An 18,765-nucleotide genomic window follows, 5' to 3' on the forward strand; every position below is an offset into this window, starting at 1 on the left:
TCTCTCTTTTTCTCCACTTAGCCAGCTCTAAAGACGGGTCATAATGAGAGCATTTAAGAGGGAGCGCTCTCCGCCGTGACAGGGACGGGGTAATAAGGAGAGTTTGATTAACGCGTGCACTTGGGGGCGAGATGAGAGGCTTCACGTGGGCCTGTTCGGGGGAGGCGATGAGGCCCCGGCGGCTCTGTTGCTGCTCCCGGAGATTAATGAGGCCTAAGAGTGCATTAGGAACAGTGACAGAGGTTTGATCTAATGGGCTCAGTCATTTTTCCTTTGAGTGACAGACGCACAGAAGTAATTGGCTGTGCAGAATGGCAGCTCATTGGCGGTACTTAAGGATACATTATCCCCGTTGTGTGGCCCGTAGAGGCTGTTTATCAAAACTGCTCACACTGCAGACGTGGAGTCGCTAAGCTGCTGTTACGGTGGTAATAGCTATTAAAAAAAAAGACGCAGCATCAAAATGAGATCCGTTGTTGTGTCAGAGAAACAAAGTTTTTCTTTGTTTAGTTTCAAATGGTCTAGAAAACATTTTAATAACTCTGGAGTCAGCTCCGTGTACAGGCGGGCAGTGCCAGTCCACGTGTCCCCTGCCTGTTTGTGAAGTGGCACAGGATGAACCCCAGAGCCTTGCCTTCCTCCGCCCACCTTGCTCATGGGGAATTTCTCACGCTTTGGACTTAGGTTACAGATACAGAGTTCTACCCTCTGGTATATTGCATGCTTCTGCTGAACACCCTTCTGCCAACTTGGAAGCTCAGTTGAAAATGAAGACCTTATTAAGATTTAATAAAAAAAAATTCCTTTAAAATAAATTCCAAAATCAAGTGGTGTTTGGTATGTGCTTCCATAAACCAGGTTTGCTTGGAGTGGGTGTTGATGACTCTTTAATGATTTACTAATTTGGGGGCAAATAATATGTTGTGAGCAAAATCTGAAACTCAAAAACACTAATGTTAAGATCTTCCCTTTGCAAGTGTTGTCACATCCACAGCCATGCACCCTTGCTGTTGGGTGTCCTGTTTATACTCTCCTCCCACTGAGGACCAGGCAAATTCATGTTCTGTTGTTCCCTCATTCACGTCAACTCTTTGAGGCATAGACCATTATTTCTCTTTCTTTTTACCCTCTCATTGTTTTGTCATCTTCCAGTTACTTTTTCAGTAAGTAAATTTTACCGAGCGTTACCCATCATGTGGAATACAGTGAGAAATGGGGAGCTAAGCATTATTTTGTTTCTTCCAGGTGGCGTGTTCTCATGGTAGTGTTACATGATCGTGGCCATTGGGATTTAGCCCAAAAATAAATGGGAATCATACTTCCAATTTAAGGAAGCCTTCCTCAGTTGTTTGAACTATAAACGGAGTGTTCTTTTGTGTAAGAACTGAGAAAGCAGCTGGGTTCTGGATGAGCTCCGTTAAAGACCTAAGAGGGATGTTAAGAGATACCAAGTTGTATGTTGCTATGGTAACCTACACGTAAATAAAAGTTGCTGTAGAAAACTTTTTTTTTTTCATCTCAAAAGTATGGATTTGTGGAGAATAGTGCTTCTGCTGCTGAAATGATCCTTTGAAGACCAGTGGGACAGGCAGCATGAAAGCAACTGAGCAGGCAGAGGCCTTGGATCTCAGCCATGGGCCCAGCCGCCTTCCAGAACCTGTGGCCCGCCCTCAACCTCAGTTGGGAGAGCTCAGCCCTTCTGGGTTAGAGTGGAGTCCATAGTCTCTTTCCCGCTGTGGCAGAGGAGAATTTTCCAAAGTAATCTATATTTTTCCATCTCCAAACCTCCGGGGTTATCGTTCTACATTTATGAGTCATGTAGAGAACATCGCTGGAATATGTCTAGTGACTAGGAAGACCCAGAAACATCCCAGCCCACAAACCAGTAGCCCACTTTCTGACCTCATGAGAACCTGGGTACTCCTCAGTGCTCTGTGGTCCCTGCATTGTCACTGTGTTCAGGTGTGAGAGATATTTTACAAGAACTGAAAGAGGGGTCAGGAGCAGGTAACAGGTGAGCACTTCCCAGGTAGAGCCATATGACCACCACGGTCTCCTCCTTCAAACGGTACTGTCGAATTGCAGAGCATTTTATGCAAAACACACCTGTTGTGTTACCACATAAAGGAGAAAGCATACTTGAGGTGGAACTGTTCATTATGTATGGCAAATGAAGACCCTGAACTTTTGGATTATTGGGAGTTAAACCATACGGGCTTCTGTTTTATAAAACTGGTTACCTGAATACTCTCACTATATTTTGTTACCTTACACAAAAATCCCAAGGTTTATTCTCCTTTTGTCTACTGCTGCCACCCTCATTCTCACAGAACTGCATATGAACTTGTTCATGTAACTCTAACCAAGAAATGGGTTCAGTTCAGGTGAAGTAAGCGTCAGACGGTTTTCCATAAAGACCTTCAGGATCTTAGCAGAAGGTGCTCATTAAGCAGATAAAAACAGGTCAGATGAGAAAGGCAGATATGGCTTGCAGTAATGAGCTTTGGCCAGAATGGCCAGGAAAAAAGTAAATGAAGACTTTACTTTTAGAGTACGTGTTTAAACTGACTTCTAAATCTAACCGCTTAAATGACAACTTACTTTCTAATATGCTTAGCGTTTCCTCTTGAATTGTGCCAAATGCCACGTTCTGTCCATCCTAGGACAAGCAGTGATGCGGGTGGGATGTGAGCCTCTCCCCTCTACCTGCCATCAGGTAGCGCTCCTCATTGCTGCCTCCTTCCCTCACATCCCGAGCACCCGGTTTCTTTTCCTTCTCTCCTCCTTTCCTGTTATAAACTACACAACTGATCCTCAGACTTTGGAATGCCGATAGACTGCAGTGGTAAGTGTGAGTGAGCTGTCCACAGTGCTGAACACTGTACTGGGGAAAACAGGTGTTTCAACCAGTCCACACCCATCCAGTGAACAAGTGAGTGCAGCAAAATGACGTCCATCAACCACAACGCTACAGACAGACAGGAGGCAGGCACCATGTCACCAGAGAAGCAAGGCTTCCAAAGATAAACAAAGTTAGCTATATCACCATTTTAAGCATTTGCTTAAAAATGAACTAGGGACAAGGAAACCCACTGCTGATGAAATTGCCCACAGCTGGTATCTGGGGAGGCTTTGCAGTACACAGAGTGCTTCACAAAATTTGCTTGTTATATTAACCACAGTAGGCGCGCTGTCATCATCATTGCCCCCACTTCTTATCATCCATTTTGCAAATTACGCACTGGATTGTCATATGATGCCCAGGTTCTGTCTTGGCCACTGGCCATTAAGAGAATTAATCAGCAACATATACCATGAGTCAGAAACATGCATACTTTCTGTCCCAGCAATAACTCTTTGGAGGACTTGCCCTAAGACAGCATAGAAGTGGAATGTGTCCTATGTAGTGCTGTTGATAATCATGAAAAGTTGGAAACAACCCAGACTGTCCGGAGGAAGGAAAACAGTCGTATAAATTATTGACATTAAACGAGTAAGATGGTGTGACATGTCTAAAAGCGTTTTTGTTAAAACATGTGGGGAAATTGTAGAAAGTCACATTAAAGAAGTATAATATAAAATCACATCTTTTCTATCATGGTAACTAAGGAAGGTTGATCTCCTAGATGGGATTTTGATGGGCTTAATTTACATTATTTGTTTATAGTTTCGAAAAATCAGTTTTAAGAAATCTGTGCAATAAAACAGACTCTCATTACTTTTTAACATAATTAGAATGAAAAAGTCAGAATAAGATCAGGTATTTCTACCCTGTGGGGAAAAAACTGAACTAGCTTATTGTAGGATTTTGAATTCCAGGCATGGTCATCTCGCTGTATTTAGTAGTCATTACATGTGTCATGGCAGCTGGCTCTGGACTCCATTCTTTTTTTCTCTGAGAAACATAATATAGTAACTACAATAACTAAGAAAAAAGCTGTATAGTCATCTGAGGAAACCAGATTGGTATCTCAGTAGTAGGTGTGTTGAATTGCATCTGTCTACAAAACGAGAGTCCCAGGATGCAGAGTCCGTGCTGCCTGCACTTAGAGAAAAGACACTGAATGTGTCCTTGGGGGGAAAAAAAATCCTCTTAGCCTGAAATTCTAGTTGCCAAAAGGAAGGCAGATTTCCAATGCAAATATTGAAGTGAATGGGCCCTGCTTGCAGGCACCTACATCATTTGAATCTCACTTTTTATGGTAGTGTTGTGAATTATGTTCTTCCTGGGTTTATAATTAGAGGACAGAGCAGATGGCGGAGGCCGAGTTTGAAGTGATGTGACCGTTAGAATAGCCCCTGCCGCCCTGTAGTGAGTCCAGAGAACCTGTTTTCCCACGCATGCTCACAACGGTGTGGACAGCTGTAGCTTTGTGAGGTTTTATGACCCTGGAAGCTACAAACAAGCAAGACTGGCACCGAAGCATAGTCTCTCTCATGTTTCTAGAGTGAGGCCTTGGGGTGGGGGGGTCCTTTCCCTCATATTCCTATACTTACTAATTTTTTTAAGTAATACAATTCCATTGTAGGAGTAAATGTCCTTCCCACTTGCTGCTCATGCTCATAGGATGGTTTTTTACTTCCTCTTCCCCCACCCCAATGTATATGAAAGTTCAGTACTACCATCTTTCCAATAGTTGCTGCTTTTTGCAATCTTATTTAACCAATAAGTCAAATGCCAAGTCTTGTTTTCCTGGTTAAATCCTTTGGCGAAGTTGAGTCTTGATTGTGAAAATAGACCAAGATCAGAAGGGTGTACTGAGCACAATTTTGTGTTTCGACGGAAAAGATTATTGGTGAATCTCTACTTAAATGCTATGAGAAGCCATCAGTTCAATGTATTTTTAAAAATCAGAATAGGTTATTTTTAATGTAATAAGCCTATAGCTTAAAAGAGGGGCTCTGCCTTTGATGTCATTTGGTGGATGAAAACAGTCTTGTTCAATAGAAAAACCCGCATCTTTTTTATGCTCATTTGAAATCAGTTCGGGCAACTGCTATTCATTCAGATATAAATGCCGTGTTCACTTTGAAATGCAAATTGTTTAAAGAAAAATAGCATATGGTGGAGGTAAGTACCTTTTCAAATCAACTCTCACTCTTTAGGGATGTAAGTACGACTAAAATTATTCTTTGGAGAGAATCTGGTGCTTTTGACACGTGGAGGCTGGACTAATCAAGGGCCATAAGGCAAAACACATATCCATATCAAGGAAGGGCACAGGGAGGACATGGATTAGCATGGTAATGCAGCCGCCCCCTGCTAAGTCAGAGTGAGCACCAGCTGATCCAGAGACGGGATATTTGAGGAAACCCTTTTTCTGAGCACAGAATAGGCCAGGTAGTCAACTGGGGGATGGCAGGGGGAGAACCAAGAAAAAAGCCAAAAAGGTCCTTTTGTGATGATCTTCATATGAAAGTCAGCATCCTGTGCTATTTAGGGTTGGGTGAGTCTTTAAGGACTTACTGGTGTGAGCCTGTTACTTTGCCCCACCCCATTCTTGTTTGTGCTTCCTGACCTGATGTTTGTATTCACATGCCATTCAGATGGCATTTGTGTGGCTTTTCTGGGGAGGGGGGTTGAGCAACACAACACACACGTAGAAGGTACAAAGTCTTGAGTTGTGGTTTATTGTACAGACCAGCAGTGCTGGGATTAAGAAGCAACAGGCAACCCCTGAGGTCCCTCCTTGTCATTGCCTCCCACACTGTTGTAGGTTAACCACCATCTGACTTCTCACACCATGGATGGGACATGCTTGCTGCTCTTGAACCATTGAGTGGGGCACTGACAGTATGTGCTCCCCTAATTGCCACCTCGGGCTCCATAGTCTGCCATTCATACCATTGCAGCCCTTTACAGCATATGGCACTCTATGTGTGGATATGCCCACAGAATGTGGACACTGCAGTCATTTCCGGCATGGGGCTCAGGAATGGTGCCACTGTGACCATCTTGTATGTGCTTTTTGGTGGACATGTTTGAGCATCTCTATACAAACAATTTAATCTGGAGGTATTTGGAAGGAGAAGAGGAATCTTGAGCAAAGAAAAAAATGATTGGACTTGAAACAAGCAGTGTAGGTTGTCTGAGAGAGTGTGTGGTTGGTTGTATCCTCGAGGCTCCATCCGTCTCCCGCTGGCTGCCTCTGGTAACTCCGAAGTCTGAACTCAACCCACAGTGCTCCACTGAGTCCTTCCAGCAGAGGGAGCTCCCTTACCCCCGCACTTTCTTACAGTTTCTGTGTCACTGTTGTGAATTCAGGACACGTGTAGACTTGTCTGATCCCTTCTTATAGACCCGATTGTAGGTTTCCTAAGAACAGGGACTCTGTCCCCTTCGTCATGTCCAGAACAGCAGAGGCTCAATGCAGTGAGACAAGTCCAGAAGGTCAGTGTTAGGATAGGTGGCGAGGACAGCACCCCATCCCATTTCAGCCCCCTTGCCAGCTGATAAGTTAGTTGCCATAACTGTATAGCCATTGAGACTTGTGGCCAAGACAGATGGCAGAAGGCAGTCCATTCCTCCCAAAAGTAGCAGTAGCCAGAGTACCAGCACTGCCATGACCCCAGCACACAGCAGCATGCGCTTTTCAGGAGGGAACCCTGAGCTTATGATACACCAGTCTTTTCTAATTGGGTGATAACAGGCAAGCCAGCCTGCCTGACCTTTACTGTGAAAAGCGACGCTGCTACCCCAGTCAGTGGTCAAATCTTCCATGCTCTGGGAAAGACACTCTCCTCAGTCAGTTCACTCTGTAGACATCCCCAGAAAGATGATGCAGAACAAAAGGTGCTGGTGTCCACACTTATAAGATGAAGAAACCAAGGCTCCTGGAGAGCATCCTGCCTACAGTGGGGTACATGGCGTGCTGGCGGGGCACAGCAAGTAGAGGAGAAGCAAGGACAGGAGGAAGAGGAGAATGGAAAGCATGCTTGTCCCCCACGAGGCATCCATGTCTTGGGCTCCCATGAGCAGAAGCTTCCTCTCAAGGCCATTGCTCAACGACTCCAACTTGAGGTGGATAAATCAGAACTAATCATTAATCCCCCTCTTCTACTGCAGGCAAGAACAGGTTCTAATCAGGCTTTGAGAGCCTCTCCCTCTGGGGAAGACACTTGACTGCAGAGAAACCCATGTCTAGCTATGGAGCATGGGCTCCTTCACACTTTAGTCCTGAGATGCACAAACGGAATGCTGTGGCAGGGCATGCATGTGTTTAGGTGGGTGCCTAAAGGTCTCTCTGCTGGACGTTCTTGCTACAGCCAAGGGTTAGGCATGGCTTCTCACAGACCATGGGCACCTGCTCCAGCCCTGGGCGCACGTCTTGCGGCTCTGGCATATTTAGGGGCTTCAGTCCTACAGATCATCTTGTAATTCTGATGCTGCGTAGCAAGAGCTTGGGTGTTCTCTCAAACACACTTACTAGTACCAGGTGTGAGTATAGGTCTTTAATCAGCACAGAAGTCCCGGAGCTAGGTGTCTCTCAACTATCGGCAGCCAGGTAGGTTTTAGGGCCCCAGCCCTGCAGCCTAGTGGTGGGGGCCAAGGTGGCACTGTCAGCACCGTCACCAAAGCACTTGAGGCTGAGCTTGATGGCATTTGGAACAGTGTTTGTGCATGCTGTATCTTAGTTGGTCTTGAGGTCAAGGTCCTTATTTCTCAGATAGTCAGATAAGTCATCAGCTTCCTTCACAAATGAGAACTCCAGCTCCTCGGCCTTAATAAGTCACGAACATGAAATGAATTACCATTCAGTGAAAAATGTAGCCCTCGAGTCCTTTGAGAGAAGACAGAATGATTTTAAACAGCATCTCCTTTATGCTGTAGGAATATTGCTTTCCAGAAGTGTTGAGAACTCCGTGCGGTAACACACAGGGCAGGTGGGTACTGCCAGATGCTTACATAGGAAAACTGGAAACGGTATTATGTGGCCAATTAGTTAATGACATTAACTCAGAAACAAGTGAAAGTACACATGGTACTTTATTGTATGTGTGCATAAAAATAAGTGTGTGGGGGGCGGGGCCTCAACTGATAGAACACTTGCCTAGAAAGCACAAAGCCCTGAGTTCAAGCCCCAGTACCACCAAAAGAAACGATTTGGGGAATTATATACTATTATGATTACATTAGTATTGTGTTTAGATATTAAAAATACTAAACATTTGCAGATTGTCTCTGACTGACGGGCTTACTGAAAATGGAGAAATGCTTTGTACCCCTGCTGGCCCAATCTGGCTGCTGCACAGTGTTTCGCTGTCTCTGTATCACTGGGTGACTTCAAACTTAAGCATTTGTCTCCACTCATTCAAGCCTGCTTGAGGGTTCCTAAACTACATATGCAGGGAAGGAACGATATTTCCTACAATTTATAACATTTTTTGTTTTGTTCAACAAATATAGTTTTGTATCATCGTAGAAAACACGTTTCATTATGTCACAATTAGTTGGTGTTTTCAGAAAAATTCTGATATTAAAATGGAATAAATTTATAAATATGTATATAACATATGTGAGATTTACTCTCAAGAGAAAACTAGAAATTTTTTTTCTACAGTGAGAACTTTCCTATGCATAGTTTTGGAAGATCCTGTAACCAAGAGTAACCAGATCAGAAACCAGGTGGGCTGGAAGTTGAGTAGGTCAAGGAACATTCTGAATCCCCATAGTCAGGCATCAGTTTGCATCAGGCTCAGATGGGGTGGTCAGCTCACTGATGCTGGGCACAAACACAGGATCTTGGCTGCCAGATAATCTCATTTGGCAAGTGATCCCAGAGCCTGGACTTTCAGAGGAAATCTCCCAATTTCATTCTCCTTAGGAGGGAAATTAAACCATTGTAACGAAGGAAAAATGCATCTATGAGCTCAACCTGGACTCCAGGCCACAAGTGTATGTGTCTACTTTAAAATTTTACTTTTATTACTATGTCCATTACACAGATTGATTTGGCCAAAATTCAGTCATGTTTCTGTTTAGTCCCATAATTGGTATGTGGGTGTTGCTGAATAAACGGGACCGACTTGAGAAGCGGCTTTCTTTCTTGCAGGATCAGCCCAGCTTTTTATTCTGGATGATGGGGATACATAATTGCGCCAGGCAATTCTTTGCCCCGGAGGTCACAGTTTGGTTTCCTGGGGACCCACTCAGAAGGCAGAGGCACTGAGCCACACCCCATACCTGCGCTGCTAGCACCCTTAGCCTTTGCTTAAATTTTATTTCACAAATAGCAAGAAGTTTGAAACCCAGGGGACCAGCCACATATATGAAGGCAGCGTTGCCCTGCTTTTTCACTAGGGTGTACATGTTGAGAATCTCCACCTTCATTTTTTAGCAGCGTGACATCTGGCCTGTAGACAAAGACCTTGTAACCCTGATATGAGTGTGTTCTCAGATATCTCCAACTGAACACTTTGTGTTCCCATCTGGAGTTCAGACCCACTTGCTGTCCTTATATGCATGCTGACCTTCTTTCCACAATTTCAGTAGTTGGTGATGGACACACAAATCGTTTTCCCAAGGTCATTACACGAGTTGGCCTGAGGAACCATCCTCCAGAGAGAATGATCAAGGGAAGCAGCAACTGAGGGTGCTTGTTGCTATGCTGTCATCATGGACCAGAAGATGGACAGAATGTATTTTGGGTTTTTAAGGTTTTTAAGGTGTTTGGACCTTGTGTTTCTAACGCTAGAATAATAGGAAGTTTGTGAACAGATTCCATCTTGGTAATGATCAGTTGAAGGTTTGAATGAGCATTGCAGTACAGAAGGAATCGCCTCTTTGACATTTAGCCGCAGGGCATGTATCTCTATATGCAGGCCTTGCCCAGAGGTGTCTGGCAGAGCAGCTGGGGTCATGACAAAGTGGAATCTCACCCATGCTTGCATATAGCTTCTCACTCTTCTTTTCTGCCATTCTTTTTCTGTCTTTCCCTTTTTCTTCTACCTGCCATAAAACTGTTAGTGGTATCCTGCGGTCTCCATCTGTTAGGAAGTCAGGTAATGGAAGTGGGAATGGACCAAGTGAGTCCTTGAGAAGCACCTCATCCCCTGATGCAACCCTGACAGATAGATGTGGAGGATCCTTGGGGATTAGGAGCACAAGGGGCACTACAGGCACCAGTGGTGGCAGGAATGGGACCAGTAGGAGGAGCACAGCCAGTCCAGGGTAACTCACAGGGAAGGAGTCCCAGAATTGACACCCCAGTCACTGTCCTCCCTCCTTTACGTTCCTGCTCTATTCTAGCCAGAAGGTGCTGGAGTCAAGGGATGTTTCCCATTGAGTGCCCCCCGGGAAGAAGTCCAGGCAGAGGGGCACAGCAGGAATGAGGCAGGCATAAGTTGCCAGAGCCCATATCTCACCTGTTCCGCGGGGACACTGCCACTCACTGCAAGTTCTGAATGCCCTGATGTGGTAGGATCTGGACAAGGCACACTATACCCAGAGGGCTGCTCCAAGTGACCTTGGTGGTGTCACAAGAAGAATACCAGGAGGGGCATGTATGTTCCCTTGGGAACACTGGCCCTTCCTTGGCTGCTAGGGAGAGTGGGACAAGAGCAGGCTGGGGCATCCCCATGACACTGTCACTCAGGAGCTGGGGTTCAGAATGCTACTGTGCGTTTCCAGGGTGCTAGGGCAGGCCCAATCCCTCAAACCCAGCACTTGGAACACAGGAGCTGGGGGAAGCTGGCTCAAGACCCTACACCCAGACAGAGGAGCCAGCCCTGGGCTCCTGTGTCCCTAGACTGGACACAGTCCCAGGCCCTTCCTGCCTGAGCTCCTTGCCAACAGGTGGCTGTGGGCAGCAGTTTTATGTTAGTGATTATTTTCTGGATTTGTTTTTTTCTTTTAATTAAGCTGAGCTCTGTAACAGGCGGTCAAGCCCCCAGTCACCAGGGCATCTTAGGAAGCAGGTGCTGGTGGACCAAGATTCTGCATTTCTCACTCCCGGGCTCTGCTGCTGCTGTGGGTCCTTGTCCGCTCTTGGAGCAGGAAAGTCTATGGCCTTCAGTTCTTGTCTTGCTTTACTGTCACTTCTAGCTTTTTTCTGGAGTCTCATAGACCTACCTATGACTCAGTTCCCTTACGACATTCAAAGCGTACACAGTTCTGACAACAGCATGCAATAAGTATCTTTTTTTTTTTTTTGCTCTTTAAGATATATATGCATTTTTTTAAAGCCCAAGCCTTCATCTCTGTTAACCTTGTGCTGGCCATTTTGCTCCATACTGCCCCTCGGTAAGTGACTGGAACTTTCTAGGCTGCACAGGTCCGGGGTGGGGTCTCCTTGGCTGCTCATTGGATCACAGCAGTGCTTTAGAAAATGCAGTTTCTCCCAAGTCCCGCCCCCCAACCTTCTGAGTCAGAATCAAGCCTGATTTTGAAGCCTCTGCTTGCAAAAAGCTCCACAGGAAATTCTGGTAATTGGCCAGACTTAGGAACTACTAATGGGCTATGCATTCAAAACCTTGTACTGTGAAAGCCTTCCATTGAAACAGTTTAGAACTTAATTGGTTCTGAACTAAAACAACCAGAGGAAAGTTTAAAAAAAAAAAAGCCAGTTCCTCTGGAGATGAGCATCTAGGGTCTACAGTGGTCCTGAGCAGCAGACGCGATTGGCTGAGCTTTGGAGAAAAGCACTTAATTATGTTTTTGACTCTAAAATTGGCGTGGCCAGATAATTCATTTTGACGTTGAGCACCTAATTCAAATCATTAAGTATGCAGTGAAATCGTTTTTCATCACTGGCTGTGTGCGCTATGAAGTCACTAAAGTTATCTTTTCTCTGCTTAGTCTTTTCAAGGTTAGGAGTAAACTTTTCTGGCCCAAGTCTGCGTTTCCTCCAGGGTGTGCCTGGGCTTTGATGTGTGCTGATCATAAACACACGATGCCGTGAGCATCTTCCTCTGGCACTGGGCAGCTGGCTCCCAGTGGGTGAGCTTGTCCTTTTGCCCTGCGGGGGCGCTTCTCCTGGCACTTGCCTGGGTGTCTTGTCTTCAGAGACTGTTTGAGGGCCGTGCGTCTTTGAGATTGTTTCATGAGTGACCATCACCTGCAATGTCAAGTTCCTTTTCCTGGCTCTGTCACGTGCCATCAAGGTGTGCGTCACCCTTTTATTCCTCACAGTCATTTGCTGTGTGATCTTCCATTTGCCCTGCAGGCAGGATGACAGTGGCGTTCAGCGGTCAGGTACACGTATGCCAGTGTGTGGCCCTGTAGACTAGCTCGGGCTGGCTTCTGTGGTCTGCAGTCCGCCGTGGTGTTCACCCGACTTGTTTATTCCTAGGGAATGTCACTAGTGCGTCTGGGTCTCAGATGGCAAGCGGCATCAGCCTGGTCTCCTTCAACAGCCGACCCGACGGCATGCACCAGCGCTCCTACTCAGTCTCCAGTGCGGACCAGTGGAGTGAGGCTACGGTCATTGCAAACTCGGCCATCAGCAGTGGTAAGAGGGGGAGCAGCCCCATGGACCGCGGCCACCTCCAGGTCCTCCGTGTCAGCCAGGGCATGACACCCAAGCTGTCTATGCTCCATTTGGAGCATGGGACCCCCAAGGGGCTGCTGCAACAGCGGTGTGCATCTCGCCTGTCCTCTGTGGAGTGTTGCGTCCTTGATAGGCTATCTCCCCTGAATTGCATCATTTCATTTGTTCCTCTCTGATCAGGGAGTAGGTGTTCATCCCCATTGGACAGATTTGGAAACTGAGGCTTCAGATGAAACAGGTGGCCTACCCATGGTCATGTGATAGGGAGATGATGGAGCTGAGAAATAATGTCACATGCCATGTCTCCAGGCACACTGCCCTACGTGGCACAGCCTGCATTCCACCATGATGCACATTTTATGTTGTTCAGCTTAGTCAGTACTCCAGGATTCCTGGTTCGCCCTCTAAATTCTACGGAGTCCCCTCTTAGACTTCCACGGTTTTTACAAGTGTAGCCTGCCTCTTGCGGACAGATGTGCATATTGGAAGCCGTCTTGACGTGTGTGCGACAACATGAATTATGCAGTGCTCGGGGTACACTGGCTGGTGCAGCATGTTTTGCCTGTGGCATTTTGTCTATGGCCTGTTCACCGGTATTTAAGGGAATTCCCACTGTTGTAAGTAATCTATCAGACAGGGTTTTAGAGTAATTTTAGCATAATTTGTTCTAATTAAAAGATTCAGCATCAGGTCTTCCCTATAGACCCACCAGCTGCTACGGCAGGACGTTTGCTTTGGGTAAACACCATCCTTATTTCTACTTGCTCCACTCGGCTCTGGCAGACACGGCCACACAAAGGCCGTGTCTTCAGAGGAAGACATCTCCAAAGCAAGAGAGGAGGAGGAGTGGAGTCAGGGAAGGCAGCTCCAAAGGATGTCACAGCAAAAGCTGGGGACTTGGAGCCGGAGCAGAGCATAGCCTGGTGCCCCAGGCCCAGAGTGCACCCACTTTCAACCCAAGGCTCCTTCCACGCTCCAGAAAAGACACTTTGATAGATAGCAAATGCCTGCTGTCTGTCTCTGCCAGGACCCTTCCAGCTTGCTGCCTTTCATCTAGAGTGAAGGTGATAAACTTGACCCTCACTAGAGAGAGTTTGCATCATTGTAAGCTAACCACCTGCCATGCATTCCCTTCCTGATCGATGTGTGCTGGTAGGCCTGATGGTATGCCTCTCTCCAGACACAGGCCTGCCTCAGCCACCGCAGCCTCTAGCAGGCACCTGACCTCTGGGAGCCTCTGCCTTCTCATCTGTTCCATAGACACACATGCTGCCCTGCTCCCCTTTTGTAGTCACTAGGCATGAGGCACAACACATGGCTTCTGTGACTGAATAGCTGCCATTTTTACCACAGTTACTTTTTTCAGAAAAAGCAAGTAGAGTCTGCCCTGCCTTCCATGTAGGCGTGCTCACGTAGAGCCACATATGAGGGCATAAGGAGCTCCAAGGAGCCTTCCCAGCACCCCATGCTGGAGCATCCTTCCAGTGAGAGTTGTTGCGATACCTCTGAGGTTCTGCCACCTTTCTGCACAAGAGTTGTGTTTGGGGAGAGAGGGGACTCAAAGACATCCTGAGAGGGACCATCACCCCAAATCTTTGCCTTCCCTACTCAGAATATTCTTAGGGAATATTTGAAGTAGTGTATTAATCTGTCTAAAATCCTTTCCGTACAGATTTCCTTTCTGGACAGTTTTCTCTTTGATCAAGACTTTCTTCCTCCTGCTAATAGCTCTTCATATGCAGTTACACACATGCACATTTCCACACAGCAAAATCAGGAAATTCCATTGTTTCTAAGTCCTTGGTTTGGTTGGAAGTCACTTTCCATGGATCTGTACTTACATATGTATCCAGAGACTGTGTGAGACTGAAGTTGCTTGTGTGTCGACATTGTTTCTAAATTTGCAAAGCAGGTTCTTGGATATGAGCACATTTGGGTGTCAGTTATGCTCCCTGACCTTGCAAAGTGTGAGCCATACACATAGAAAATAAGAAAGCCAAGCATGTGCCCTGGGCATCAGTCTGATGAGGGACATGGAGGGAAAGCTGGAGCTGAAAATGGGCAGGTAGTTTGAGGATTGATAGAGTTAATTAAGGAAAACTTCCCAAAGAGGATCACACTTGAGCAATGCTTTAAAAACAAGATGAATTTTTTGGTGTGAAACAGCAGGAAGAAGTTATTATAAACAGTGGGACAATGTTGAACAAAGACATGGGAGGAAAAGGGAAAGTAGAACAACCTAGGGGCTATAATGAAGTGAAGGTGTGAGTCAGGTGCAGCAAGATGAGGACAGACAGAATGGAGGGAGTTGTAGAGGCCAGAGTGCCAAATTACCTAGCATCTTTAAGGCAGTTTGAAGAGCAAGACCCAGAAAGCCCACAGAATAGGGCACAGAAGGACCATTCCTACAGCTTTGCAGGGATCTCCATGGTGCCCTTATTTTCTAAGATTGACAGCATTTCATTCCCTATATGTTTTTGAAAAGGAAAGCAGTAATATAATAAGAGCTAGTATTTATTGAGGATTTCATGTGAGTTATTCATTATCATGGAGTAGGTACTGTTAGCTCTATTTTACCAGCAGTACCGAGAGCTAAATGCTGCTTGTTGAAAGTCACATCATGGTACAAGCCAAACCTCAGCTCTTCCTTAGCAACCATGCTTCTGGGATCAGCTGCAGCTCCTGCTCCTGGGAACTGTTTAGAAATGCAAAGGCTCTGTCCTCATTCTAGACCCACTGAGCCCAAAACACAGGTGTGTCAGCAAGCCCTGCAGGGGACTGTGCTCTACACCAAAGCAGGAGAACCACGGCTCTAGATCTGTGCTACCCAAAGTGTGGCCCGCAGACCAGGAGGCATCTGACAGGTCTGGAGTTGGTAGAAATGGAGGAGCCCAGGCTGGGAAGGCCCTATCCCTGCCCCTAGTGCAATGGTTCATCAGTGGCCAGATCGCAGCTGTTTTTTGTTTTCTGTTTTTAAGGAACACCAGGATTTAGGATCTGATGGGCACTTCAATAAAAACGCATTCATAACTGGATTTCAGCATCTCATCTTGTGCATGAATATTCCATGCAGTGCTCAGAAAAAAATCACCAAGGAGACAAACCTGAGCGAGTGCTTTCTGTTATGCTTTTTCCTTTTGGTTGCAGTTGATCCAGCCCTTCCTTCCTGCTGCTTTTTTTAGTCTTTTATCCGTACCCCCTTACCTGATGCACTGGTGAATGTGCCTGCCTTGCCCCCCAAAATTTTAATACAAAACATAGCAATAACAATAGCATTTTTATTTTTCTCTGCCCCTTCCTCCACCGTAAATCAAGACTAGCTCCAGAGAACTTTTCAGTCTTCCCCTTTGACACACAGGTACGCCAGGCTTCTGCCTTTAAGGAGCTGTGAGAAACTCCTAATTAGATAGATGACTTTGTGGCGAGTAAAACCAGGAAACAGGAGGTGCTGACTAAATTAAGAGGAGAAGGAAAGAAGAACCCATTCTGTGAAATGGAATGCCCCACTGGCTTTATGGCTATTGCTGTTGTAAGGTTTTACATTTAAGTACCTGAGGTTTAAAATTAAACGTCTAATATAATTTGGCGTTGCTAACATGAGCCCGGCATCTGCCCTTAGAGGAAATCCAGACAGCTCCGTTCAGGCTTTCAGATTGCTGTCTGCTGGCTTGCAAGCAGCACGGGGGATTGGATCCCTCTTCCACTAAGTACCCCATGCTGCTCGCGTAATTTTTTAAACGCAGAACATATTCATCCTAAGCTTCTGCATTGAAAAAGGCTCTTCCAGTAGGACATGAAAAATTAATTTTTTTACATTTTTTCTCACTCTCCTAAGTGTTTGACAGAAGTAATTTTTGCAGCAAGAGAGAATAAAAACTGGTGGCTGTAAATTCCTGTCCTGGAACCTCTTGTGTAGGTTCTTTATGGACTCAGAATTGATCTACATGTCAGATCCTGTTGTGGTTTAAACTGTTTATCACCGTAATGGCAGTAGTGGGCCCATGAACACCAACTTATAATCCTGGGTGAAAGAAATTGGTGTTTGCAGTCAATGAAGAGGCAGCTTAACGTTATTGATAGATTCAGAACAATTATCTCTGCAACAACGAGTGGCTGAGGGTTTTCCTGAATCTTATTGGAAGCCTGTAATTTTTTTTTATTAATCACTTTTTCTACAGGTAATTTTCTCTAGAAGTGTTAGCATTCCTGTGGGGAGCAAGGAGCCCTGGGAGGGGGGCCATTTGTAGCACACTTGGTTGTCATAGCTCACTTCAAAGCAAAATGTGCATTTACATGCATCACCCCAGTGTTGAGGGCCAAAGCTGGTGTCATGGTCCCAGGGAATTTGTCTGCTTGCTTTCCTGAGTGTCTGGGCAAACCTGACTGCTCCCTCCCCACCCCCTGCAAGTGCCAGCCTTGGCTGATGGCCTCAGCTCTGGCCGTTGCAATTGCCGTTGCCGTGGCAGCCACTGTCTCCTGCCTCCTGCCTGTCAGATTGTTCTGATAGCTCCACCCCATCCCCCGATTGCTTCAGTCCAACAGTTTATCTTCTGGCATGCAGACTGGCCATCACTGTTCCTGCTGCATTTCTTCACATGACTCTTAAGTGCTGCTCTGTGTACCTTCCCTTCACTCTGCCTCCACCAGGATAGTGCAGCCTTGTCAGCATCAAGCACAAGGGCCATAGTCATCTTTCAGTTTTCTCCATGGAAGATGTGCCTGACCAGGGGTGTGTGTGTGCCATTTCCTTCTAACCAGGTAATCGATCATATGTCTTCCTGCTGGGACCTAAAATTATTAGACAGTGCATCCTGAATTGGAAGCACTTTACTTTTTGATAATGTTAGATATTCTCCCCGTTAGAGAACGCTTCACGTGGCTGTCTTAATGATCTCAGCTCTCATGGCTGGCTCTCCTGCACTTCCTTTGATTTTTCCCTTCCCCTAGTGTTGGCCCAAGGAAGATCAGCAGTCCTGAATTTGAAAACGCAGAGTTTCCATCAAGCATACCATAACTGTGCTGTCACTTCAGTTTTTTTCTTTTAAAAGTTGAAGCCTTTTTCCCCACTTTGGATATTATACTGACAATTCCAGTACCTGACCAGCAGGTGGTGGTAGTGTGACACTACAGGACTCTGACCAGGAGGGTTAATTTGTTGGAGGATTTGAATTGGAGTGGGGGTTGCTGCATGGTTTACTGCGGACATTTTCATGAGCCTTGCATCTGAAGTTCATTTCCTGAGAATCATTATCTCTGTCTGATAACAGGTTCAAAAGGGCTGAAAAACTAAAGACCACCCTCTTAACACACATCCAAACTTCACCCCCACCAGGTCTTTCTGATCCCAAAGCTTAAATTCTCTTTTCCCCTCTGCTACTTTTTCAAAGGAGGAGTGAATACTAAGAATTAAAACATTGTGTTGTAAAAATTATTTGTCTTTTTCCAGCATGTGCTTGGTAAGGAAATGCGTGATCATAGAGGTACACATTTCTCTTCTCACTGATCCTGTGCTACCCTTTATCAATTCCTCCCAAAGCTCGCTGGCATTCAAGAACATCCCCCAGGGTTCACCATCGACCTTGAGCTTAGCTTAGTGTTAAAGGGCCCCTGGGCTCTCATCTCTCAAAGCCTAGCAGTCCTGTCTCCCCCGCTGGGGGTCTGCTCAGCTCACCAGGCTAGGCGGCCTAATTAAAAGGATGACCCCAGCTCCCTTCTCTGCAGAGCCTGCCTTCCTGTCTCTGCATGCGGCCAAGGAGAAGGCAGAAGCTTCCTGGGGGAACTGGCCACAGGGGGGAAAGGTGGACTTTTTTTCCCTCCTGATCAGAATGTTGTAACTTTGTACTTTGTCTCCTGAGTGCCTTCCTATGGGCTATTTCCAGCAGTCGCTGCTGACCCAAGAGAAACGGGACAGTCACACGCTGCCCCAATTACCATAACAGGGAGCAGTGACTTTCACGCCTGGAGATCAGGAATCCTCATGTCATTGCCAGGCAAAAATCTAGAAATGGTTTGAAACTGCTGATGGAGAGGCTGCTGTTGCCAATTTTTACGGTCCCCAGCCCGCAATATCTTCTGATCCAACCAGGGGTACTAAAAGTCTCCCAGGGGACATTCAGTGATACCTGGAAACATTTTTGGTTATCACAGTGGAACATGAGGATCTTACTACTTGAATCTAGTGGGTAGAAGCCAGAGGTGCTGATAAATATCCTCCCATGCAAAGGAGAGCTCCCCCACCCCATAACCAAGAATTACCTCTCCCCAAATATCAATGCTA

At 46.0% G+C, this 18,765-nt stretch overlaps 1 protein-coding gene across 10 annotated transcripts in view; it reads left to right on the plus strand.

Annotated features, from left to right (window-relative positions):
- The window catches only part of Agap1 (ArfGAP with GTPase domain, ankyrin repeat and PH domain 1), a 497,350-nt gene that overhangs the window by 336,376 nt on the left and 142,209 nt on the right, over positions 1–18,765 (plus strand). For 6 of the 10 annotated variants that reach the window (XM_074072056.1, XM_074072058.1, XM_074072057.1 and 3 more), the window contains one exon: positions 12,291–12,449. The exons of the other annotated variants lie outside the window; for them this stretch is intronic. In XM_074072056.1, the coding sequence (XP_073928157.1) occupies positions 12,291–12,449 (159 nt within the window). The remainder of the gene's footprint in view (positions 1–12,290; positions 12,450–18,765) is intronic. 10 annotated transcript variants of the gene reach the window in all.

The sequence above is a fragment of the Castor canadensis genome, chromosome 4, assembly GCF_047511655.1.
Source record: "Castor canadensis chromosome 4, mCasCan1.hap1v2, whole genome shotgun sequence".
NCBI lineage: Eukaryota > Metazoa > Chordata > Mammalia > Rodentia > Castoridae > Castor > Castor canadensis.